Source organism: Phoca vitulina, unplaced genomic scaffold (assembly GCF_004348235.1).
Source record: "Phoca vitulina isolate PV1807 unplaced genomic scaffold, GSC_HSeal_1.0 scaffold23, whole genome shotgun sequence".
In the NCBI taxonomy this organism is placed as follows: Eukaryota; Metazoa; Chordata; class Mammalia; order Carnivora; family Phocidae; genus Phoca; species Phoca vitulina.
The window spans coordinates 20,872,731-20,897,186 of record NW_022589726.1 but is presented as its reverse complement, the minus strand read 5'-3'; the positions used below and the strand labels follow the sequence as shown (position 1 = coordinate 20,897,186).

The 24,456-nt window shown below is 55.1% G+C and overlaps 1 protein-coding gene across 1 annotated transcript in view; it reads right to left on the bottom strand.

The window, feature by feature from the left end:
- Positions 1-15,882, bottom strand: part of FAIM2 (Fas apoptotic inhibitory molecule 2) — a 32,343-nt gene extending 16,461 nt beyond the window's left edge. The window contains exons 1-10 of the mRNA XM_032420458.1: positions 15,698-15,882; positions 12,330-12,525; positions 9,625-9,725; positions 9,097-9,161; positions 8,644-8,697; positions 3,031-3,081; positions 2,654-2,693; positions 2,083-2,120; positions 1,465-1,552; positions 1,102-1,197 (exon numbers count right to left, since the gene is read on the bottom strand). Of these exons, the coding sequence (XP_032276349.1) occupies positions 1,102-1,197; positions 1,465-1,552; positions 2,083-2,120; positions 2,654-2,693; positions 3,031-3,081; positions 8,644-8,697; positions 9,097-9,161; positions 9,625-9,725; positions 12,330-12,525; positions 15,698-15,712 (744 nt within the window). The 5' untranslated portion in view covers positions 15,713-15,882. The remainder of the gene's footprint in view (positions 1-1,101; positions 1,198-1,464; positions 1,553-2,082; positions 2,121-2,653; positions 2,694-3,030; positions 3,082-8,643; positions 8,698-9,096; positions 9,162-9,624; positions 9,726-12,329; positions 12,526-15,697) is intronic.
- Between the last annotated feature and the right edge of the window lie 8,574 nt (positions 15,883-24,456).

The window sequence follows — 24,456 nt, the reverse complement described above, 5'->3', positions numbered from 1 at the left end:
TGGAAACTCTGCAAGTTTCAAGTCATGCCCCCCTCCATAGGGCCTTCCCCCAGAAGAGTCCTGGAAACACAAGCATCCCATTAGCCTGCCCTGAGTCAATAAAGGGTTCTTTGAAGCTCTGAGGCCCCTTCCTGTAACCGTGCCCCCATCCTAGATATACAGAGGGCCCTCAGACCAGCTCCGGTCCCTCCCTTTGTCAACAGGATCCTGGGAAGTGCCAAGGAAATGCTAGAATCAATCCTGATGTCCTGGACTTGGAGCCAATACCCTGGGGGCCGGAGCTGGGCAGGATGGGGTGGGGGAAGGGGAGAGTGAGGAATGCTGCTCCTAGCCTAGCAGGGAAGGGGCAGCGGGGGGGATCATGCACCAAAAGTGGCTAAGAGGAGCCTTGGGTGGGGGCTGGGGGGTGGAAGAACTGAGCCCTCTAGCAGGGGTCTAATAGCCTCATCCCTGGGGTTCCCAGGATTAAATCTCAGTCCCCTCCCGTGATGCCCTCGATCTGCCCCCTTCTCCATCTGCAGCAGCCTGACTGCTTCAGTCACCACTGAGCCCTCTGCAGTCCTGGTTGGATTTCCCAGGGCCGACGGGCGGCTGAGATTCGGCTGGCCCCATTGATACTCTAATTGGGGTGGGGGTATGCTCAGAGCCCCACTGCCCCACCTCCTGCCTGCCTGGCCAGCCAGATTCTGTCTCTCTGGACTTCACTGATCCCACAAGAGCTCCGGGGGGCCCTTGCTCATGGCCCTTCTGGGCCTCGTGGCCCTCTGGCGCGCCTATGCTCCCTTCTCTGCCCCGGGTTTAAATGTGTTGTGCTCCCCCCCTCAGCCTCACCTCCCCCCTAGAGGGGAGGATGAGAAAGGTGAAGCGGATGTGGCTCATGGTGCAGGCAGGTGCCCAGGCCTGCCAAGAAAAGCCTCCTTGTTGGTTTGTTTATCCTGCCAACAAGCCCAGGGCAGGTGCCAGGAGGCCTGGACAGGATGGCAGGCTGTAGGCCTTTGGCTCTGGGCCTTCCCTGGAGGGCGGGGAAGGAAACAGCACCCTTGGGCAAGGTGGGCTCTCCCTCCCTCCCCAGGGCCCCACTGGGAGACCCGGGGGACTCACATATTGGAAGGGCAGGAGGATGGCCAGGATGAGTCCACTGAAGAAAAGAGTCATGAGCAGCACGAAGATCACACCCTGGCAGGAGGTGAAGTCAAGCTGCAGGGATGGGACAGGCGTCAGCTGTTGGGGCTGCCCAAGAGGGCTGCACATTCGCAGGGGCCCAGCTGGGCAGCGTGCTGGTGTGCTGGCCAGAGGGCGGAGGCCTACACGGCAGCCTCACGCTCCCCGCTAGAAGCCGGCATTCCTCCCCCAGGGGGCCTCCGCAGACCCTACTCACCCCTTTCACTTCTCCTTAGCCAGGGACCCAAGCCTGGAGCCCCCCATCCCACAGGCCTTGCCCCGCCCACCAGCCCCAGAGCTGACCTTAGTCTGGAAGCTGAAGACGGTGACGGAGAGGCAGACAAGAGCCGTGATGCCCAGGCACAGAAGGACGGACGTGGTGTTGTAGTAGCTGCAGGACGCGGGGCCAGGGGCTCAGCTTCAGGCAGGCCTTCCGGGCTCCCAGGCCCTCCCCTTCTGCCAGCACCTGACCCCTTGACCTCAGCTCCCCACCCTCCCCCCTTCCCACGGTCCTCCCTCTCCCTGCCTTCCCAGCCTCTTCCCTGGGCCCTGCCCTCCCCAGCATGCTTAGACTCAGACTCCCGTTAGAAGGACCTTGAAGAGGTGGGAGTAGAGGGTGGGGGGGGGCTTTGTGCTGCTGCCAGGAGGTGGTTCACAGGGAATGGGGTGATCAGCCAGTCTGGGGTCCCTCGGGCTGCAGCTCGAGAGAGGTCACCTTGCTCCCCTCCGTTCCCCACCTCCACCCCGCTGACCTGGCCAGGTCCCGCTGTCACTGTGGAGCGGAGTGTGCGAGAAGAGGGCTCCAGGCCAATGTTTCCTGCCTGCCTGAACCCCCTCTCATCTGAATGCTCTCTGAAGGGATGTGTTTGGGAGCAGCTCCCCTCTGAGTGTGGCCCGTCCCCCTCCACCTGTCCCCTTTACCTGGACAACATCCCAGTGAGGTAGGCCATGGACAGGGTCTGGAAGGAGAAGCAGGATGAGGGAATGCTCCAGAACTCAGCCTCTGGGGGCCCAGACACCTTCAGGGCCCAGCCTGGGTCTGCACCCCTGGTGCACAGCCCTCAGCTCCGCATCTGCCTCGTCCCCACACACATTCACTTCCACAGCTCAGGCCTGCTGAGGAGCGTCCTGACACGCCTACCCTACCTGTCCCCTTCTTTCTTTTGCAGTCCTGCTTCCACCTCCCCACCCCCCAACTCTCTACAACCCACCCTTCATTATCCAGAGCTCTAGGATGCCTCATTCAAACCTCTTAAAAACAACATCACAAAGAAAAGAGACAGTGGATGGAGTCGGGGGGAGACTGAGACCATTTGGAAAGAGAGGATGGGACGTCTGTAGCAGAAGTGGGGTGAAAATACTCCTGCCCCAACCAGTGACCTCACATTGGACATCCCCATCCCAGACTTCTGGGCCCTCGAAGCCCAGCCTCCTTCCCCCCTCCCACCACCTCCACTCAGCATCTGTCCCCAGCCACCCCTCGGTCACTTACGAAGATGGTCAGGAGAATCAGGTTCCAGGGGAAATGCCTCCTGCAAGGCAAGCCACAGAGTTCAGAGGAGAATGGGGGGGACCGAAAGCCACAGGCCGGGTCACTGCCGCAGCGAGGAGGTCTTGGCCTCACCCCATCCCCACTCCTCGGAGCCCCTTCCTTCAGCCACATCCCCAGGTACCCCTATCAGTGGATCCACGCTGCTCTGTGGCTACCTCAGGGGCCCCAAGTAAAGGAGGGAGGGGCAGGCTTGATGGAGCCCAGAAGATAGAGACCTCTCAGAGATGCACAGAATACTGGGGGCGGGCAGGACCGAGGCCAGAACTTTCCAGATCCTGCTCATGTTCCCACAAGTTGCTCCTCGAGCCATCACATACCTAGGTCCAGAACAGCAGGCCAGGGTCAGATAGGTCGCAAAGAATACAGCGCTGTGAGAGACAGATGGATGGGCCAATCAGCCCGTGCCCCCTGAGGCCCCTTCACCCAGTCCCCTGCTCCTTCTCCTCTCTGCCACCCCTGCCCACAGGTGCCAGGCAGTAGGATCAGGTTGGGGGAAGGGTGTTTAAGACGGCAGTCATCCTGGAACCTGGCAATTGGCAGGCTGGTGGTCCAATCCCCAAAAGACAGGAATGGGCATTGGACGAGCTTCTGGAAATACTGAGTCTGGGGTGCCACGGGGCAGCTGACCACCCGATCCAAAGTGGCCTCCCCAGACACTCTCAATACTTCACACAGAAAGTTTGTCTACGGTGTTTTCTATGTGCCAGGCAGAGTGCTAAATGCTTTATGACTCCTAATGGATGCAATCCTCCACCTTCTTGCTCCAGAGTCCTGGCTTGTGACCAGTGGCCCATACTGCCTCAGTCCCCTCCCGCCCTTCTCACTACTTGTAATCACCTTGTCACTTTATTGTTGGTCTACCCTACTAGACTGCGATTGAATCAAGGGAAGGGCCCTCATCTGTCCTGCCAGGACCTGGCACAAGCAGGAAGTACCTGTGGCATGAATTTCTGGATCAGGTGGCCATGTCCAGCAGACGACTGGCCGGGAGCTCAAGTGCCACACAGTGACAGGGGCCGAGGATTGAGGATTTTCTAGAGAGCAGTGGAGGTGAAGGCCAGTCTAGGAGGTGGAAGATAAGGAGCTGAGGACCCCAGGGGCATGTTCATGCCTACCTAGATTGGTGCCACCACCAACGAATGATCTCCAGCCCCCAGTGGGCTCTCAACATGGCGCCTGCCATCCTTGCCCTTCTCCCTCCTTGGTTCGTCACCTATCCCCCACAGCAGCAATTCCAACCATCCTCCTCCACCCACAGACCTCCCAGGCTGCCTCACTCCTGCATGGTCTGGCCTGATGCATCCCAGAAAGATTTGAGATGAGGTGGGGCTCCCTTGGCTCCCTGGCTGCCATCTGCAAACATCGTATCATGCATCTATGTGCCCTTTTTCCTGTCCTTCCATCCCAGACCAACCCAACCATCCCAGGCTCAACTGCCCCACCATCTCCATCTCTAATACCTCACCCTTTCTACTGGCGCCTCTCCTTCCACACAACCCTCCTCAGCTCTTTTCCATCTTCGGCCTACGTCTTCCCCAGTTCCAGCTACTGCCACTTTATCCACCCTCACAGATAAGCTTGAAACAGTTGTCCCCACTTCACTATCTCCTTCTTCATCTCCAAATTACTCCCCAACCCTGCAAACCCAAATCCAGCCCCACTTAATGAGAGCCGGCTTTGCCACATCCCTGTGACCTTGTTGAATCCAAGTGACACTTGTCAGTCTCTGTCTTACCTGACTTTTCAACATCTAATCACTCCCATTGTTCCCCTGGTTCCACAATGACAAACTCTTGGGCCCCCTCCTACCTCCCTGGCCACTCCTTCCCAGTCTCCCTCAGGATATCTAAATATTCCCTGTTCCTTTGGTACAGAGTCCCACCCGGCTGTCTCCCCTCATGCTCTCCCTGGGGGCTCGCTCTTCCACAGGACTCCCTTCAGCAGGCAAATGCTCACGGCTCCCACACCCTTGTTTCTCATCTAGATGCTCCTTCTCAACCCCAGACCTGCATACGCAACTGCCACCTCGGCAGACATAGCCATTCAGAAACATGCCAAACCCAACAGGTCAGGAGTGAACTCGCCCTCCTCCCTGCCCCTGCTCCTGCGTCTCCTATTGCCAAGGACGTCATGCACATCCAGGTGGCCCAACCAGAGAACTCAGCATCCTTGACTCTCACCTGGCCTCGCCCGATTAATCACGGGGACCTGCCAATCCTCTTACCCAGGCAGCGCTCAGATCTGTCACCTTCTTTCCATGCCCAATTCCACCCTTTTAGGTGGGGCCACCTCTCTCTATCTGGTCCTGCTGTCTCCAGCCCTACCTTCCACCCTCCAAGCGACAGACAGATCTGACCATGGGACTCCCTTGTTTAAAATTCCTGAAGACCTGGCAAGGCCCTGCTTGATCTGCCCCACCTACCTCCCCCTGTCTTCTGCACCCTCATAACATGCCCGCCACACTGTGCTTCTGCTGGAAAGGACTGACTGGCAGGGACGCCTGAGGCCTGGGTTAGAGGGGCTCCCTCCATGCACCATGGGCATTCCTCAACTGAGGCCCGCACTCACACACCCTACGGGCCTGTTCATCTGAACCCTCACCCAGATGTAGCATCTGGCGTGAGCTACTCATTTTGCATTCCTACAATTAACCCGGGGCCTGGCAATGGTTAGGTGACCTTTAAATACTTCTGGATGAAATGCAAAAGCATAAGGGATGTAGGGACGGAGAAAAGCCGATTGGATTTGGCAAATAGGACCCCTCCATCTTCACCTCCTCCTATACTTCGGAGGCTCTCAAGTGATGTGGGACAGTTGTCACAGTGATTAAGGGGCTCTTAGTGCCAGGGACCAGTGAGGGACAGTAGAATTGTCCTGCCCCAGTTGAGAAACACTCCAGGATCTGCTCTCTTCTGATCTCAACTTGAGTCATTGGTCGGTCACGTCGGCAATATTGATAATAATAATACCCTTGTCTATGTGCATCCTGGGTGTGAGTCCTGTCTCCCTACCGGACTGGGAGCTTCCGAAGGGCAAGGGCCCAGTCTCCTTTCCTCCCTGGCCCTCAGCTCCTCAGCCCTCAAGACCAGGGGTCAGAGGAAGGGCAGAGGGACACCACCCGAGGGTTATGATGCAGCTTTGGAGCCCGACTCCCCTATTCTTAGCCCAGCTTTGCCACTTTGATTGTGTGACTTTGAACAAGCTACTTAATTGCAGAGCCCCCTCATTTCCTCCTTTGTAAAACAGCAATACTGGTACCAATTCACGGGGCTGTAGCTGGATTGGCCGAGAGCATGCACTCCAGCGCTTAGCACAGGGCCTGGCACAGGGTACGGACTTGAGAATGGGAGTTGTTATTACAATTAGACTGACAGCCTCCTGGAGAGGCTCTGACCCACCTCTCCCAGCTCTGGTCTCACCGTTTCCTCCTCTGCCTGGCCCCCCCACCCCCGCCCCCAACAGCCCCAACTCCTTCCCGCCGCCAGGGCTCAGAGGGAGCAATCAGACAATATGGCAAGAGCCCGCTAAGGGAGATGACTGGGGCCTCGAGAAGGCAGTGAGTGGAGGGGGGTGCTGGAAGGCCGCCATCCCAGGGGGGCAGAGAATGAGTCACAGAAGTGAAAGAAAGACTAACTTGCATGTCAGAGCCTGGGCCCCAGGGCCTGGGCTGGAGCCACCGTCTGTTTACAGAGTTCCAGAACAGGGGAGTGAGACTCAGGTGGAGGCCAGCATCCAAACCCAGTGCCCTCCCTCAGCGTGTCCCGCTCTAGGGCCGATCCTGGGCCAGCCGAACACTTAGGGGAAGTGCACAAGACTCCACTGCTTAAGAAGCAGTAACTTCTCTCCGAACCTCACATCCTCATCTGTAGAATGGGGATAATCATAGTATCTGCCTGGTAGGGTTGTTTTCAGGATCAAATGATAAATACCTGGAAAGCACTTAGCATGGTGCCTCACACATAGGGAAAGAGTGGTTTTACTCTTACTGCTACTAAGGGCTTGGTGTGTGGTAGGAGGTGAGACCCACTAGGTCTCAGACCCAGAAGCGGATTCAGGGGGCAAAGTGGGGGGGGGGGGAGGGGGTAGGGCAGGGCAGAGCCACAGGCTGGCTTTCTGGAGAAAAGGGCAGCATCTTGGTGTTGGAATTCCCAAGCACCTCCAAGGCTTTGTGACACCCCATAAAAAGCACAGGGTCCATCCCCACTCCCAACTTCTCTCCACCACCCCCCCACCAAGCCGGGGGGAACATCTCTCCTTTCTGTCTAGAGATGTTGAGGAGGGCCGTTCAATCTCACCATCCACAGGCCAGATTCTCATGCCTGCCCTCAGTGGGGTGGACTCTGCCCCCACTTGCGAGCCTGCTCATTCCCCGGCTGTGCCCCGGCCGGGGTGCTCCATCTGCTCAGGACGTGGAGTCCCGCCGACCCTCCCGTGGAAGGCCTGGTGAAGGGCCTGGGGACCCCATTCCCGAGTCCTCAGGGCACCTGAGTCTGCCGGGCGGTGCTGACGTGCTGGGAGCCATGCCAACCTGCCATGTGGGCTGGCCTGGCGGCCAGTCCCTGGGGTCTCATTAGCTTACCACACAGTGCCTCCCCGTCGCGTCTGCAGACAGGCCCTGTGTCCCACGCCCTAAGAAAGGCTCCAGGTGTGAATGTCTCCTCCCCTGGGACTCCCAACTCGACTGAGCCACCCGTCCACTCCTCTGCTCCTCCAAGGAGCCGCAGAGGCCAGGATGAGCCTCCTTGCTGTCAGCTTATGGTTGGCTCGTGTTAATTCAAGGCCCACTCTCAGACTGTTCTGGACTTGGGGCCGAGCGAACATCTCCACCATTTCTCCGCCCTGTAGTGGGCCAGCGCCTCGCCAGACGTTCAGAGTTTCCACTCCGTAAGGCTCCACGGCTCTCTCAGGTGTCTCAGATTCCCTAACAGGGAGCCTTCCGGTCCTCCGCCAGTCTCGTCCCTTATTTACCAAATGGTCCATGGGCAGTCCCACTCCTGTGCTTTTGTTTGAGCCACTCCAGTCCCCGAAGTGGACTGAGGACTTGGGTAGCTCGGGCTCACGCCCATGCTGCTTTGTGCTGCTCACCACCTTCCCCTGCAGAGGCTTCCTCCCCAGCGACCGCAGTGGCCAGTACAGGGCTGGGCTCACAGGCGGTGTGGAAGGAGACTTAGGTGAGAGCAGGTGCTCTGAGCCCAGGGTAGTTCTGGCCTAGAATTATCCAGAATGACCCCAAATTGCCCAGATAAGAGGGCCAAGAATCACCTACACCATCAAAGTTCTTCTCTTAAGTTATCCGCCATGCTCCTTAAAAAGCATAGGACAAGCAGGAGCCAAATGGCTTGAGAAAAAGGGAATCTGCCAAGCAGAGTGATGAGGAGCACAAACCTCAACCTGAATCCTGGATTTGAATCCCAGCTCCACCACTAACTAGCTCTGTGACCTTGGGCAAATTACTCAACCTCTCTGAACCTTAAGTTTTCTGAGGTAATCCTACCCAGTTGACTCGAGGATCGAATGCAATACCGTACATCCAGCACACAGAACAAGGCCCAGCCCTTATTAGGCACTCTATAAGTGGTAGCTATTATGATGAATAATTCATAGGCATTAATAACAAAACATTAATAAGAGTCACAACATCATCATTAGTGTGGGCCAAGGTGTTCCAGCCCCCCTTCCCCTCGGGGCCAAGGTCTGGGTCTCGCCAGCCAGGGCCCCAGCCCCACCCTTCCCTCTTTGTGCAAGCACCAGAACGTATGCCTGTCTTCTTCCCCCCGTCTCAGATCTAAACACCAGAAGGGCCCTCCTGGCCATGCTCTTGTGAGGAGGTGGAGAGGGGCCATGGGCTTGGATTCTGTCAGGGGAGATTTCCCACCTTGTGCCACTGAGCGTTCTCTGGCAAGGGGCCTGGAGGCCTGGGGAATACTCACTAGGATGCCCAGTACCATCCTGGGTTGGCCTGAACATAGTCCTTAACGGGATCACTGCAGAGAAAGGAGAGGGGAGAATCAGAATGTGCCCTCTGTTTCCATCTCCACATCTGCCCCCCCACGGCTCACAGGACTTGTGAGGAAGAAAGGGGGAAGGCACCCCTGGTGGCACAGGGGGCCCCAGCCATAGTCCCAGGCTGGGATGGGGAGGTGCGGGGCTGTGGGCTGGAAGATCCGAGAGGATGTGTGCTTCGCAGACACCTGCTGGCCCAGAAGGCACCAAGTCACCCTCCCAGGGAACGGAGGACTCCTCCGTGGGCACTCGCTGAAGTTCCTCCCCAGCACGAGGGCATCCACTGCCCCCACACAAATCTCTTCAGGCAAACATTCCAAGAGCAGTCTGGCCTCGCCATGGCTGCCCTGGAAGGTGCCCGGTCCACACTGCCAACTCACCAGAAGGTAAAAAGAGCCACGACACCCAAGGTCACCAGCAGCTGGATCAGCAGGATTGTATATACCTAGGGGTGGGAGGGAGTTCTGCTCAGTTTGGGGAGCCCCATTTGTGGCCAGGGAGACTTGGCCCCCCAGTGAAGCTCAGGGAGATCCCAGCTTCCCAGTGACTTAATCTCCTCTCCAGACCTGCATCCTGTACCCTCCACTCTCCTTCTTAGGGGTCACTAGACCAGACCCAGGACAAAGTGAAAGGAGAGCAAAGATGCTCCAGAGCCCACTCCCACAGGACAAGGGATCCCAAGTATCTGGAGAGAGGGTGAGACAATGAGTTTAAGCATAGCAGGGGGCAGTGGAGTGAAACCTAAGGACACACTTCCCAGCAGGTGTTGTCATCTGCGGTCACAGGAGAAGGGGAGAGGGATGGCCTCTGCAGGAATCTGCAGACAGAGGGATGGGCCAGGGTCTTCTCATGGGACTCCCCCTACCTAACCCCGCCCCCCATCCTGGAGAGTTGGGGGAGATGGTTACCTTTCTGATGAAGACTCGGCGAACTTTCTGGTCGTCCCAACTGAAGGTGGTGAAGAGCTCATGGTCTCCAGCCGGGAAACCATTCTCATAACTGGAGCTGCCTGGATGGACATGGGGAGGGCCATGAGGGCTCCCATACATTTAAATCATTTAAATGCTGCTCCCAATGGCCACCTGCTCAGAGCTGACTTTTGTCAAAGTGGCTATCTGGACCGGGCAAGCCTTTCTCTCTAGCCCCGTTCTCAAACGTCTCACCCCAACACCATCCCATCCCCAGATCTCTCTTCCCACCTGCTTCTCCTGTCTGAGTCCTGAGAATAAACTGTCATCTCCCCTCCCCTTCCTGCACGCTGGTTGGGGCTCCCTGCGGCCAAGCCCTGCCAAACAAATATGACCCTTTCCTCCTATGTCCCCCACTCTCCTCCCTGAACATGCTGGCTCCCTTGTGGCTAAGAACCAGAGAGGGACAGCCACTCTCCCCGGGCCACCTAGCCCATCCCAGGATCAAAGGTCCTGCCCCAGCTTGCTCTGAGGCCCTTGGGGTGAGAACTGGGAACTAGTGTGGAGGAAGGACCTGCTGGTACTCCAGCTGGGAAGCAAGGCAGGGGGAAGATTGGAGGATGAAGAAGAGCCAGGACAGGGCAAGGAGGAGGGTATGGATGGGGGTGAAGTTTGGGGGCCTACTCCCAGAACTCAGGACCCAGCTATCAGGCCTTGGGAAGAACATGGGATCCACAGTCAAACAGACCCCCATGTGGATAACTTCCTCTAAGACTAACTAGCTGTGTGACCTTGAGCAAGTCACCAGCCATCTCTGAGTCTTTTCTACGATATGGGTCAGCGATACTCACCTCATGGGGGCAAAACTAGATGAAAGTGGAAGCCTCCGGCTCTGTGCCTGTTGGGGACTTTGCTGCCCTCTCCTTTACACCCCTCAGCTCAGCTGGGCCATTCCTGAGTCTTCTGCTCTGTCTCGTCCACTGTCATTTCAATTCCCCTATTCTCTTCCTGCAATTTCTCCACGATCTTACCCTCCAAAGCCTCCCCTGAGCCCTCAGCCCCAGTGCACATTCCTCCCTCTTACTTTTCTCCAGCCTCACTATATTTTTTCAGCCATGTGCTTTCTTGCTTCTGGGCCTCTCTGCACATCATATTCTTTCAGCCTGAACACTCATTTCCTCGTCTCTTCACCAGTCGAACTCATGTCATCCTTCAGGACTCGATGTGGATACCCCTTTGTCCAGGCAGTCTTCCCTGACTGCCGGGTAGGTTAGGCAAGCTGCCTAGGCCCCTCTCATTGCATACTTGTCTATATAGCCAGGTCTGTGAGGGCAAGTCTTGCAAATCAATGCATCCCCAGAAATTTAGCTGAGTGCTGGACACAGTGCTTGGCCCACACTTAGAAATGTTTGTCACATGTTGACTAAAATGAGCTTCCTTCCTGCCCCGACAGTTCCCTGGAAAACGTTACTTAAGGCAGCTAGTCTTGGCCACCTGGAAATGGAAAATGAGGAAGGGGGAGAGAGGAGGAACCCGCTGCAAACCTGGGGCCTGGATATTTAATATTTACCCTTTGATATTCCACTTCTCTTTCACGTTCTGTCTACAGCCCCTGCCAAAGCCTGAATGGCCAGGTCACAGAGTGGGAGAAGAGGAGAAAGAAAGCAGTCCTGTGGGTATGGGGCAGTAAGAAGGGTTCCCACAAACACCAGACCTTCATTGGCCCTCCAATAGGTCACGGTGGGGTAGGGCTGCTTGGCTCTGGGCCCAGGGGGTTTGTGGTAAGGGATGTGGACCATGGTGGCCGCTCCTGGTGAGTAGAGGCTCTGTCTGAGGCATTGTTCTTGAGATTGCTTCTAGAATTCTGCTGGGGAGGGTGGGAGTTGATAAGATGGGGGTGGGTGGGTGGGTTTGAGGGGCTGCTGAGGGAGGCCGCAGGGGCTGAGGAAGATTTGAAGGGGGCCCTTCCTTATAGATTGTGGGGAGCTGTATGTTCCTAGCCCTGAGGCAAAGCTCCCACAAGCTGCTCATCCTAACAGAGGGGCTCCCACTGGCTGCGATCCTTGCTCTGCAAGGAGCTGGCGTTCACCAGGGTGAGTCTGCCTATGATATGCCTGGCCGTGAGGGGCTTTGAGGCTAGCATCCACACACCTTCTCCACATCATATCCTCCTGTCCCCAACAAAGGCTTGGAGAAGGGATCCTCAGACCCCTGGCCCCCAGCAGCCCTGGGGTCTTCATGGGGACATGTCTCCACTAAGGTTTCAGATCAGCCCACATGGAAACACACTGCACTCCCACTCACAGGGAGCCAGCCACAGCTTAATACTGCCCCTTCCTGTGTCCACTCTCCCCACCCTTTTTATGCACCCCTTTCTTTGAGGAGAGCCTTTCTAGAATGGCCCCCGGTTTCCCCCTCCCCCTCACCCCATCCCCTCTATTTGCCCTAGCTTGATGGCTTGAAAAAAATCCCCTCTTCCCCATCCAAGAGTACTGTGACTGTAGACATTGTGTTTCTCCCTTTTCATGGAGTCCTCCTTGACCTACCCTTGGAATAGCCCTCCGAATCCAAAGCCGTTGACTACAGAGCCTCATATAACAACCACACAATGCATCTATTTATGGGCAACTTCCTCCTACCCGGGTTTTTCATCTGGGCCCACCACTCCCCTTAATGCTCCTGCCTCCAGGAGCTTAGAGACTTACTAGGGTCCACATAGGCCCAGCTGGGGTGGAGAGGCACAGCCGAAGGGGCTGGGGGGAAGGCCCCTGCCTTCAGTCCCTCCCCAGAGGTGGCCTCCTCATAGGAGGGCGGGGCTGAGGGCACTGCTGGAGTCTCCTTCTTCTCACCATTGGCCTGCTGCTGCCCCTCCGTCCCGGGGGCCTTGTTAGCCACGGAGATCTGTGGAGTAGAGGCAGAGAGAGACAGTCACCGGGGAAAGGGAGCCTTCCAAGTCCTCCTCACCAGCCCCTAATTTCTGGGACTTTCTCACCTGCACTAGGAAGGGTGTGGGTACAGACAAGAATCTCCCCATTTTATGCTGGATATGAAATATTATTCAGCCTTAAGAAAGAAGGAAATCCTTCATTTGCAACAACATAGGTGAATCTGGAGGATGTTATGCTAAGTGAAATAAGTCAGACACAGAAGGACAAAAACTGCATGATATCATTTATATTGGGAATCAAAAGTAGCCAAACTCAAAGAAGCACAGAGGAGGATGGTGGTTGCCAAGGGCTGGGGGTGGGGGAAATGGGAAGATGTTGGTCAAAGGGCACAAAGTTTCCATTGTGCAAGATGAATAAGTTTTGGAGATCTAATGTACAGCATGGTGATTATAGTTAACAATACTGAATTGTATACTTGAAATTTGCTAAGAGGGTGGATCTTAAGAGTTCTCATCACACACGAAGGTAACTATGTGAAGTGACGGATATGTTAACTAGCTTGATTGTGGTGATCATTTCACAATATATATGTATATCAAAACATCAAGTTTTGTACCTTAAATATGTATAATTTCTATTTGTCAGTTATACCCCAATAAAGCTGGGGTGGGGGGAATGACTCTCCCTTTTTTTATAGATGGTTGAACTGAGCTCCAGGAGGGTCAGGGCTGGCCCAGGGCACACACTGAAGCTGGAATAAAAACTGAGGAAGGAGAAATTCTTAGGAGAGCCCACCATTGGCGGTCATCATCCCTGGGGCAGAGAATGCATCTGTATGGTTCCACTGTCTCCCTGGGGTCCAGGGAAGGGCCTGGCACAGAGCAGGCCCTCAAGAATATTATTGAACGAAAGATTCTTTGACTTAATCTTCCTGCTACCTTGCTAGTTGTATTTTGACCCCTGTTTTAAAAGGAGGGAACTGAGGCTCAGAGGGGAAGAATGACTTGCCCAAGGTCACAGAGCCACACATAGACCATTGGGCTGCAGGGCCCAGGCGCCATCCACTGGGATTGGTCTCCTTCTGTTGGGCGGGAGATGACACTAGGCAGGTGGGGATGGGTGAGCAGGGAAACAGAGAGGGGTGGAGGGGGGAGACATGAAGAAGAATGGGGACTGGAGGAAGGGCAAGAGGTCCTTGGTAAAGGGTCCTGTTTCGGCCTTGTGTGTTGGAACCTTAGCTTCTCTCCCAAACCAGAGCAGAATCACAGGCTGTCACTGCTAGAAGGGACCTCAGGAGGCATCTAGTTCTGCCCCTTCCTTCATTTTATGGATGAGGAAACTGAGGCCCAGAGGGAAATGTACCATGGCAGGTTGAAAACTCAAGTCTATTTATACTCAGCTCTGCTCGCTGCCCCAGAGTGTCCAATAAGCTTTGGTGAGAGGATTGGAGCTGGGGTGGGGGTGGGGGGGCCTGAATGCCGCCATCAGCCAGGGGAGACTGCGGGGGAGGGGTGGCATGAAAACTGAACTGACAACAGAAAGACTGAACCTCAGAAAATGAATTGGAGTCAGGTCTGGCTGCAGAAATAATGTGTTAAGCCTGAAGGGCCGCAGAGCAAGGCCGCAGAGTTCCTTCTTTGCAGGGTGCTTCTAGCTGAGGCAGCCCAGAGGTGAGCGAGCACGAGATCTCTGCCTCCATGCAGCCCTAAGGACCACTGAACTGGAGGGTTCTTTTCCATCCCCAGAAAGCCTGTGAGCAAAGCTGGGGATGAGAGGGAGAGGGGGCAGGGCAATGCACTGCACTCATCCCAGGACAGGGAGCAGTGTCAGCAAAGTGACTGGGGGGAGGGGGGGATCAGCAGGGGTGGGGGGGGCTGGGGGGGGGAAGCTCTTCATTTTCACCACGGTGAACACCCTTAGGGAAGGGCCTTGCGGAGCCCAGGCCTGTGGGAATAGGGCCCTGGCTCACCGGCTGCCCTCCCACTCCCCGACCTCCTCCATCACCCAGACCAGAAGGGTCACATCCAGGAAAATCCAGTTCAGCCCACCACAACCAAGGTCCTTTGAGCCCAGACCCAGGCAATGGATTATCACCTCTGACTTCCGCCCTGTCCAGAACAGGTCCTCCTCACCAGCCCCCACCCTGCTGATCAGCCCCAGAGACTCCAGGGCCCTGCCCCCATACACACACACACACACACACACACACACACACGCACACACACGCACGCGCGCACACACACATCCGGCATTCCCAAGTGAGGTCTGCCCCACGGGAGGAGGTGGTATCACCCAATGACATCATTTTGAGGTCTCATGAGATTAAAAACAGAGAGAGGAGGGTCTGAGAGCCCAGAGAAGGAGGCCATTGGCTCTGAGGCTCATCTTGGAGAAAAGAAGGGGGAGTGTAGGGGAGGTTCTTTTTCTGTTTTCTCTGCCCAATCCTTAGCACCCTCAAAACAGAGGGCCAGAGGACCCTCCCCCTTTGCCCCAGGCCCTGGTTGTTGTATAATTCCACAGGCTGTTGACATTATATAACCACACTAGGCAAGCCAAGTCTCTGCCCCAGCCCCTCCCCTCCATTTCAGGCCTAAAACTGGGAAAAAAGAGAAGACGTTTTATCTGGCCCCATCTAGTCCCATGCCCAGCCAAAACAAAAACAAAAATTAGAGCATCCTGATGCAGGGTTGCCATGGTAAATGCCTCCCCAACCCAACTACAAGGGATGTGTCCAGATGTGGAATAATGACAGGGAGTTGGGTGAGGGGTGTTTCTGTGGGGGTGCGAAAGATGAGCATAACGTGGTTGGGATTGGGATTGGACCAGAGGAGGGCGCAGGATAGGCATGGCCTCTCGGGGCTCACCCAGGTGCCCTCCACCACTCCCCCCACCACACCCCGGACACCCAGGCTGATTCCTTAAGGGAACCTAGGCACCTGTGAAGGGTCCTGAGATGCCAAAGCCCCCTGGGGTGGAAGGGAGGGGAGGTGGGCCTGTTGGGCAGGAAGAAGTCTGGACCCATTCCTTGAAATGGGCCTTTAGGTCCTCTGACTTCAACAAGGACCACAGAGGACCTTTGCACAAGCGCCAGGGGAGGATGCTTATAGTGGTCCAGAGAGTTTGCTTGGGAGGGGCCGGAGGATGGAGGATGGTGCAGGTGGGGGGTGGGGGGGAGATGCCGATACCTTTCCTTGGGTCATGGTGCCGTGTCTCCGGGAAGGGGTCCCTGAGGCAGGGGCGGCCGCTTGGCTCACCACAGCCTGCCTGCGTCTCTTCCTTCCTCCGCGTGGGTTCTAGCAACATCCACTGCAGCCGGGCCAGGCGGACCGGAACGTACCATTCCAGCGCGGGAGGAGGAGGGGGTCGGGGGCGGGCCGGGAGGCTTGCTGCGGAGGCCGCTGCGGATTTACAAGCCCAGGGGGAGGAGGCAGCGCACTGCCGCCTCCCCCGTCCCCTCCATCCGGTCCCCTCATCCCGGGACCAGGGAGCGCGCACTGCAGAGCCGCCCAAGTGGATGGGTCCGCAGGGCGGGAGGAGGCGCGGGGACTCCGTGACACCCGACCAGCTGATGCTGCCTGCCTGTAACCGGAGCTGGGTGTCAGGGCCTTATCTCTCCACCATCTCTGCTGCTGACAGGCTCTCTCCAAGCCTCAGTCTCCCCCCTCCCCGCCTCTGGATGCGGCCCCAGATTTCTGTCTCCATTTCCACCTCCCTCCTCCTCTGTTTCATCATCCATGGCAGAGTGGGGAAGTCTCCCACGGCTTGTCTACCCTCCCTGGCTTCTAACAGGGCCCCTGGGCCCTAAGTTCCTATGGGCCTTTGGGCAAGCCATGTGGGCACCTCTCTTGCCTCCATGTTCCAGCCTGTGAAATGGGAGCAATGGGCTCCGCCCCACCTTGTCACTGAGGCCTGGTGTGGGAGGATGCTGCTGCTGTTTTTTTCAACCCTGCTGGACCATTTGACCAGACCTTTCCAGAAAGACCTCTAGTTCTGTCTCAAAGCCTCTCCAACCTCCATCCCCACCCCCAAACTGCTCCCTTTCTGCCTCCACTCTCAGCCTCGATCACCCTACCTCCATCTTCCCCCCATTCTGGAGCCCGTCCCATCCCCTTTCCCAGGCTTGTCCTCGGAAAACAGGCCCTGTTTTCCAAAGCTGCCGCAGTGCCGCTGTGGAGTTTGCAATCTCAAGAGCTGGGCTGGATTCCCAATTTAATCACCCACTGGCCTTGTGACTTTGACAAGGCCTTAATGTCTCTGAGCTGCAGCATCTCCTACTGAAAGGAGGAGCTCTGTCCATCCCAGATGGACTGTAAGACACGCAGGGTATGGCAGGGGAAGCACACTGAAGACCACAGAGTGCTGTCAGTATGTGAGTTATTATTAACTGAGCAATCTCCTACTGGAGTGTCTTGGGCTGCCCCAGGGTGAGGACTCAGAGATCTGCCTAAAAGGATCTGAACCTCATAGGATTGGATGGGAAACCAAGACCAGATGCAGGGGTGGCCGCTGACCTTCTGCTTCTCTGTCACCTCCCAGCTAGACCCACTTAAAGATGGTGAGAGGGCAGGGCCTTGGGTGGGCAAGTAGATTACTGAATCTTGATTCCAACTCAGCTCACTCTTTGTGCCCCACCCGCCATAGCTACCAACTGCCCACATGCTTACTTACGCGCCTGGGCCTCCCTGTCTAGAGGCTCTCTCAGCCCTCAAAACCCCGAGCCCCCCCCCCATCCTCCTCCCTGTCCCCTCACTGGCCTCCTCGGCACTTCTCCCAACCCCTTCCTCCTGCAAACTGTCGTCATAGGGCCCCACCCCCACCCCCACACCACTGCGGCCCAAGGGCTGCCTGGTCCGCCGCTTCCCTCTCTGAATCTGTTTTCTGGAGTGGTTTTCTTCTCCTGTCTGACAGCTCAAGTGCCTCCTCCTCCAGGAAGCCCCCTTGTTCCCTGGTCCAGGTTAGATGTTTCTTCTGTAGTTTCATAGCACCTGTCACATGGCACTGTGGAGTTTCTTTGTCTGTCTCTCTGGTAGATTCTAAGAGATCCTGTCTAGCGGTTTTTATGTCAGCAGGACTGAGTACTACTCTGCTAGGCGTGCGGAATGTGCTCAATAAATCCTCACCGTGACTCTTACCCAGACATATGGTGTTACACAGAGCCTAAATTTATGTAGCCCTGAATTTATTTGTGACTCTCACTTGCTCCTTCTCTCCCTGTTTACTCCATTCCTGCCACACAGGCCTCTTGGCTGTTCTTTGACGGGCTAAGCATGCTGTTAGCTCAGGGCCTTTGCACTTGCTATGTCCTCTGCCTGGAATATCTACAGATTGCTGCATGGCTCACTCCGTCACTTACTTCATGGCTCTGCTCAGTCATTACCTTATTGGGGAGGCCTTCCTGATCCTAGGTAAGTAGTAATGCTGCCAATGTACCCCCACCCAGCTCATTGGACTGTCTCTTCCTTGACCCAGCTTTATTTTCCCTTCCTTGGCAATTGTCACCTCTGACACATACCTTTTGTTTAGATTTTTGCTTTCTCTTTGTCTCTCTCGCTCTCTTTCTACTAGAACGTCAGCTGTATGAAAGGAGGCGCTTTGATGGGTCTGTGCCCAGGGGTTAATATACTACCTGGCATGGATGTACCAGCTGTCTATGAATGTTTAGATGAGCAAAGTACAATATACAAAGTCCCTATATTCCTCAGACATTTTGACATTGTCAGTGCTGTGATGTTTCTCAGATGTGGGACTCTATCTTGTGTCATTTATATGTCCCCATTTCATGGTCTTTGGCCAATACCTGGAGTTGGGGATGTTTGTTTCACACGCCTCTGGCCTCGGGAGGCAGTAAGGTGTGGTGTTAAGGGCACGGACTCCAGAGTCAGGCGGCCTGGGTTCCCATCCCAGCTTCTCTACTTGAAAGCTGTATGACTCGAACAAGTCAGTGCCGCTCTCAGAGCCTCAGTTTCCTCATCTGTGAAATGGGAAATAGCGATCGTACTGACTTCCTAAGATTATAGAGGGGATTAAGTCATAATATAGAGAGAGCGCTTCACATGGTACCCAGCACCTGATAAGCTCTCAGTGTCAGCTGCTAGCATGAGCCTTAAGGGTTCCACAAATGTTGTTTAAAGATTTTATTTTTTTTATTTATTTGACAGAGAGAGAGAGCACAAGCAGGAGCAGCAGGGAGAGGGAGAGGGAGAAGCGGGCTCCCCACAGAACAGGGGGAGCCCGATGTGGGGCTCGATCCCAGGACCCTGAGATCATGACCTGAGCCCAAGGCAGACGCTTAACCGACTGAGCCACCCAGGCGCCCCACAAATGTTGTTTAATGAAATAATTAATTTCCACCCTCATAAGGCAGCTCAGTCCCACGTGTGTCGTGCCTACCTCCGTGTGACACACTGTAGTAGAAGCTTTGGTGGCTCAAGGAGGACTCCGACATGCAGCCTTTCTTCGAGGAGGAAAGGTCTATTCAGAGCTCACCCCTGTGCAGTGCTGGGGCGGGAGCAGGCGTGGGCAGGCCCACCAGAGAGGGGTACCTGAGAGGAGCCAGGGACAGGGAGGGGTTCCCCAGGGGAGTGGGAGCTTATTGGGGTCACATCCCTGAATCCCTAGCCCAGGGAATGGGTTTTATCCTGTTAGCACGAGAAGTGGGGGTGGGGGGAACTTTCAAGGGTTTCTGCGCAGGGGAATAGCAGGTCCGAAATCACACTTTAGAAGGACCAAACCGCCGCAGCAATTTTTGTTATTAAAGCGTTTTTTCTTCAACAAGAAGGGAAAAAGGATCAGTCTGGGAGCAACGTGGGGAGGGCCTGAAGGAGGGTGAGACTGAGGTGCAGTAAGGAGCTTGCAGACTCTGAGCTCTCATGACAGCCAGAGCCCAGACTTCAGAGCAGGCTGCCCCAGCTCAAATCTGTAGAATGAAACCTGCGAGTTAGTATGCGTAGCACTTAGAGCAGAGCCAGGCATTTAACAAGTACTCCATGCATATATGATCATTCAAAAATCAGACAAATGATCCAGTGGCAAAAAAGCTGGAGAGAGGCAGACGACTGGGGGCAGGATTGACGAGGCTGGATGTGGGATAAAGGGAGAGGGGGGTCAGAAGAGATGGGGCTTGGAGGCTGAGGCCCTGGGAGAATGGTGCCATTAGAAAAGGAAGGAAGGAGCTGATATGTTTGGGTGGGGTGGTTGAGTTTGTGGTGCCCATGGGACATGTAGGTAGACGTGTCCCGTAGGCCGTTAGCTAGAGGCTCCTGGTGCCCAGAAGAGAGGTCCAGGCAGAGCCTTACAGAGCTCAGGAGGCACCCTGCATTGTATTCTAGGGGAATGCCACATCCCTTCCCGCCCTGGAGCCCAGGTCTGGGGCCTCATCAAGTTGAGCAGTGCGGCAGCTGGGACTGGGCTGGATTTGGAGGTTTGGGACTCCTTGGTCATTAGCTGAGTAGTGGCTGAAGCAGAGTACCTGACGATATCCTGCACGGTGAGGGCAAGGAGAGAAGAGGGGGAGAGCAGGCCCAGGGCAGCACCTGGAGGTGGTGGTGGGGAGTCGGAAGGAAGTTCTTCCCTCTCCCCAAAACCCCCTCACCGTCTCCAAAGACCAGGCCAAGGTGAGAGGGAGACCAGCAGGCAGTGCAGTTAGGCCATCTCTCAGGGTAGGGGAAGGGGTCGCCCCTGCGCTTCCTCTCCCTTCCTCTCAGGCCAGTGCAAGGCTGCCCCTCCCCTCCCCTCGCTCTACTCTGCTCACAGGTCAGCTCCGTTTGCTGCAAGCGTGGGGAGGGGAAGGGGTGAAGGTGTGGACAGAGGCGAGGCTTCTCGTTTTACAGCCATAGCAGCAAAGGGCCAAAGAGGGTGCGTGACTAACTCAAAGTTACAGGACGTGTTGGGGGCCAAGCCAAGATGAGAAGCGTCTGTGACCCCAGCTCTGGGACCCTCAGGCCAAGTATTTCAGTGACAACACTTATTCGGGGTGTAGGGGGGCTTTGGGGGTTCTCGGGCTCCCTAGGTGGGCAAAAGCAGAATTACCCAGGCACCTCTTCCCACATCCTCACCCATAACCAGCCCCTCCAAACCGGCAATAGCCCCTGCCCCCCAGGGATGGAGAGAGAGAACCGGAGGTGGCGGAGGCAGGTGGGCGTATGAGGCCGCTGGGGAGGAAGGGCAGAGGCAGGGGCTAGAGCCCAGGTCGCTCACAGCAGGCAGGTTTCTCGGGCTGGGCTGTAAGAGCTGGACGTCCGGGTGAGCTCAGGCTCCAGGGCACCCTCCTGGCTTTACCTGAGCCTCAGCTGTGGCTGCCCCCGCCCCCACCCCCGACAAATTTCAAAGCCTGTCATTGCCCTGCAAGTCCCTGGCCCCCTGCCCCTCTCACTGCTATCCGAACAGGCCCTTCCTCCCTCCCCCTCCAGCAGCCCAGCAGCGAAGAAGCGGACCTCCTATCCTGGCCAGCCGTAGCCTGGTCGTACAACTCCCCTGTGCTGGGGTTTCCGTTCCTGCCTCCCGACCCCCCTTCCCCATGACACGCTGCCTCCCCAGATACGGTGGCCAAAGCACAGGGCAGGAGACCTTTGGCAAGCATCAACACCCTGAGTCACCCTTCTTCCCAGCTGCAGGCATTGCTTACAGGTGTGAAACCACATTCCTGTCCCTCTCTTCCCCACCTCCCAACCCCTGGGCTTTTGCTGATTCCTGGGACGGTCATGCGTTCTATTATGATCAGGTGTTGTGCCATGTGATTTCTATATGTGCCTTTCTGCTTCTCCACCGAATGGAAAGCTCCTTAAATGTAGGTCTGTGTGTCTCCATCCTTCCAGCCCCCACTCCTCTTCCACCTGGTAGAGCTCTATGATAAAACAGGTTTTGGAATTAGGTCTATCTGGGTGCAGATTTTGACCTTACCACTTAGGCAAGTCGTTAAACCTCTCCAAGCTTAGTTTCCTCATCTGTAAAATGGATCTTCACTAATTAATTCACTCATTCAGCCCATACTCATTGAGGGCCTGCTACATCTCAGGCGATCATGTATATACAGCAACTAACACAAAGGACACAAGTCCCTGCCCTGCTGGGCTTGCTTTTTTGTGGGGTTGTTAGCACCTGCCTCAAAGGGTGACCGGGGGGGCTCGAGGAGCTCACTTAGGAACGAGCTCAGCGCAGCGCCTGACATGATCGGCCCGGCAGATGAGAGCTGTTGTTGTGAACACCCACGCAGAGCCCCTTTTCGAGAACTTACTGTGTGCCAGCTCTGTGCTGGGTGCTAGAGACCAAGATGTGGAGCAGCCATCCACATCCTCAAGGACCTCACGGTCTAATGCCCCTAATGTGTGTTGAATCGACGCTACCTCATCATTGCTCAGAAGCTTATAACCAGCGCCAGCCTGTATTGCAAACGACAAAGAGCCCTAGAAGTCTAGAGTGTCGGGTGTAGCACAGAGGGCTGTTTATTCCCCGGTACCCTTCAGACTAAGTCGTACATGATTGATGTGCTTTGGGGAGGTTCAGAGAAAGGAGTGGTTATATTTGGTCAGGGGATCAGAAAGGATTTGGGGGAGGTGGCTGTTTGAACTGCATCTGGAAGAAAAGAATAGGATTCCACAGAAAGAGACAGTGGTGGTGAGAGAGGAAGGGAGGCCCTTCAGGGGACCAGAATGGCACACAAATCAAGGCTTGGAGGAAGGAAAACAGGAGGCACCAATTTTGTGCTTAATCCCAAGGTGGCTTAGCCCAGGGTGAGGATGGAGGTTGATCCAGGCAAGGCAGCTGTATTCACAAGCACAGGAGGCAACCGTCCAAGAGGTGGGGTTTGAGGGACCCCCTTCCTGGCCTTCTACCTGAGCCAAGAGTGCACCAGGCTCAGGATTTCACCATTAGAAATTCATTCCCTTGAGCAAGCATCAGCTTCCAGGAGGTCCCTGACGGAAGCAAACCAGCCCCAGAGGAGTAACACGGAAGGTTGGTTCCAGGCAGAGGAAGGAGTAGTGGGGAAAAGAGCTCTGGGAGCAGTGGGGAGCGCGGCAATGACAGGAATAGCTAACATTTATGCACTGTTTCCTTCAGGCCTGACAACAGAGGGAGGTCCCCTTAGCGTCTCCCTCCGACAGCCGAGGAAACGGAGACTCAGGACGGCACGTGACTTGCCCAAGGTCTCCCACAGCCGCGGGTCAGCAGGCAGACCCTGAAGCCGGCTAAATGGGGTTAATGGCAGCGGCTTCACGGAGCCGCGAGGCCTCCAGGATGAAAGCGAACCCCTCCCCAGCGGGGTGACGTGTTGTAGATACTTCACACACACCGTGTCCCTTCCCGGCTCCTCAGCGGAAAGCTCCATTTCACGAGCCAGGAGCCTTGTAAATATTTCAGTGGTGTCTGTGGGGTTGAGGCCGTGAAGCCCGTTCTCCGCAGCACTTGTGACAGTGAGGTCTGCGACGTGTCTCAGGCCTGTTACGAGTGATCAGCCTCGTGTTCAAAAAAAAAGACCTTTTCCCAGAACAGTTGAAAGCCGCTGGCATGAGACAGATCTGAGACTTCTTCAGGGAAGAGGCAGGACGTGAACCAGCAGAGGGTTTCCTCTTACCAAAGAGGCCTGACGGCCGTGCGTGGGCTCCCCACCCCCCCAGCCTGTACACTGGGCCAGGCAAGGGCTCTGTCCCACTAGGGGTCCCGGGACGACTGCAGGGAGCCCAGGAAAGAAAACAAGCGAGACAGGCTGTGCCCCTACGAGCAGGGGCTGAAGCTAGAACTGAGGGCAAGTTGGCCCCAGGTCAGTGCCTTTGAATTCCTTTTTTTTTTTTTTTTTAATGTTTCACTGTGATAAGAACATACAACATGAAATGTATCCACTTACATTTTTTTATTTTTATTTTTTTTTAAAGATTTTATTTATTTATTTGAGAGAGAGAATGAGAGACAGAGAGCATGAGAGGGAGGAGGGTCAGAGGGAGAAGCAGACTCCCTGCCGAGCAGGGAGCCCGATGCGGGACTCGATCCAGGGACTCCAGGATCATGACCTGAGCCGAAGGCAGTCGCTTAACCCACTGAGCCCCCCAGGCGCCCTCCACTTACATTTTTAAGTGCCCAATACGATATTGTTCACTCTAGGCATGATGCTGTACAGCAAATCTCCAGAACTTACTCATCTTGCACTGAAACTTTATACTCGTTAAATAACAACTCTCCATTTCCTCCTCCCCCCAACCCCCAGCAACCACCATTTGACTCTCTGTTTCTATGAATTTGACTCCTTTCGATACCTCATGAAACTGGAATCATGCGGCATTTCTCCTTTCCTGGCTGGCTTATTTCACTTGACATAATGTCCTCAAGTTTCACCCATGTTGTTGCAAATGGCAGGATTTCCTCCTTTTTGAAGGCTGAGTACTAATCCACGATGTGTATACCACATCTTTATCCGTTCTTCCGTCTATGGACATTGACTTTGTCTCTGCATCTTGGCTATTGTGAAAAATGCTCAATGGACGCAAGAGTTTAATAGCTCTTTGAGACCCTTTTGCTTCCTTAATTAACTTTATTTCAAGACATTTTATTCCTTTTGATGTTATTGTAAATGAGATTGTCTTCTTAATTTCCTTTTCAGATACTTTGTTGTTAGTGTATAGAAAAGCAACTGGTTTGTATGTTGATTTTGTATCCCATAACTTTATCGAATTCCTTTATTAGTTCTGATGGGGTTTTCTGCTCTTTGGGGGTTTTCTTCATATGAGATCATGTCATCTGCAAGCTGACAATTTTACTTCTCTCTTTCCAGTTTGGATGACTTTTATTCCTTTTCCTTGCTAATTATTCTGGCTAAGACTTCCAGTACCATGTTGAATAGAAGCAGTGAGACTGGGCATCCTTGCCTTGTTCCTGATCTTAGAGGAAAAGCTTTCAGTGTTTCAACATTGAATATGATATTAGGGATGAGATTTTCATATCTTGCCTTTATTAT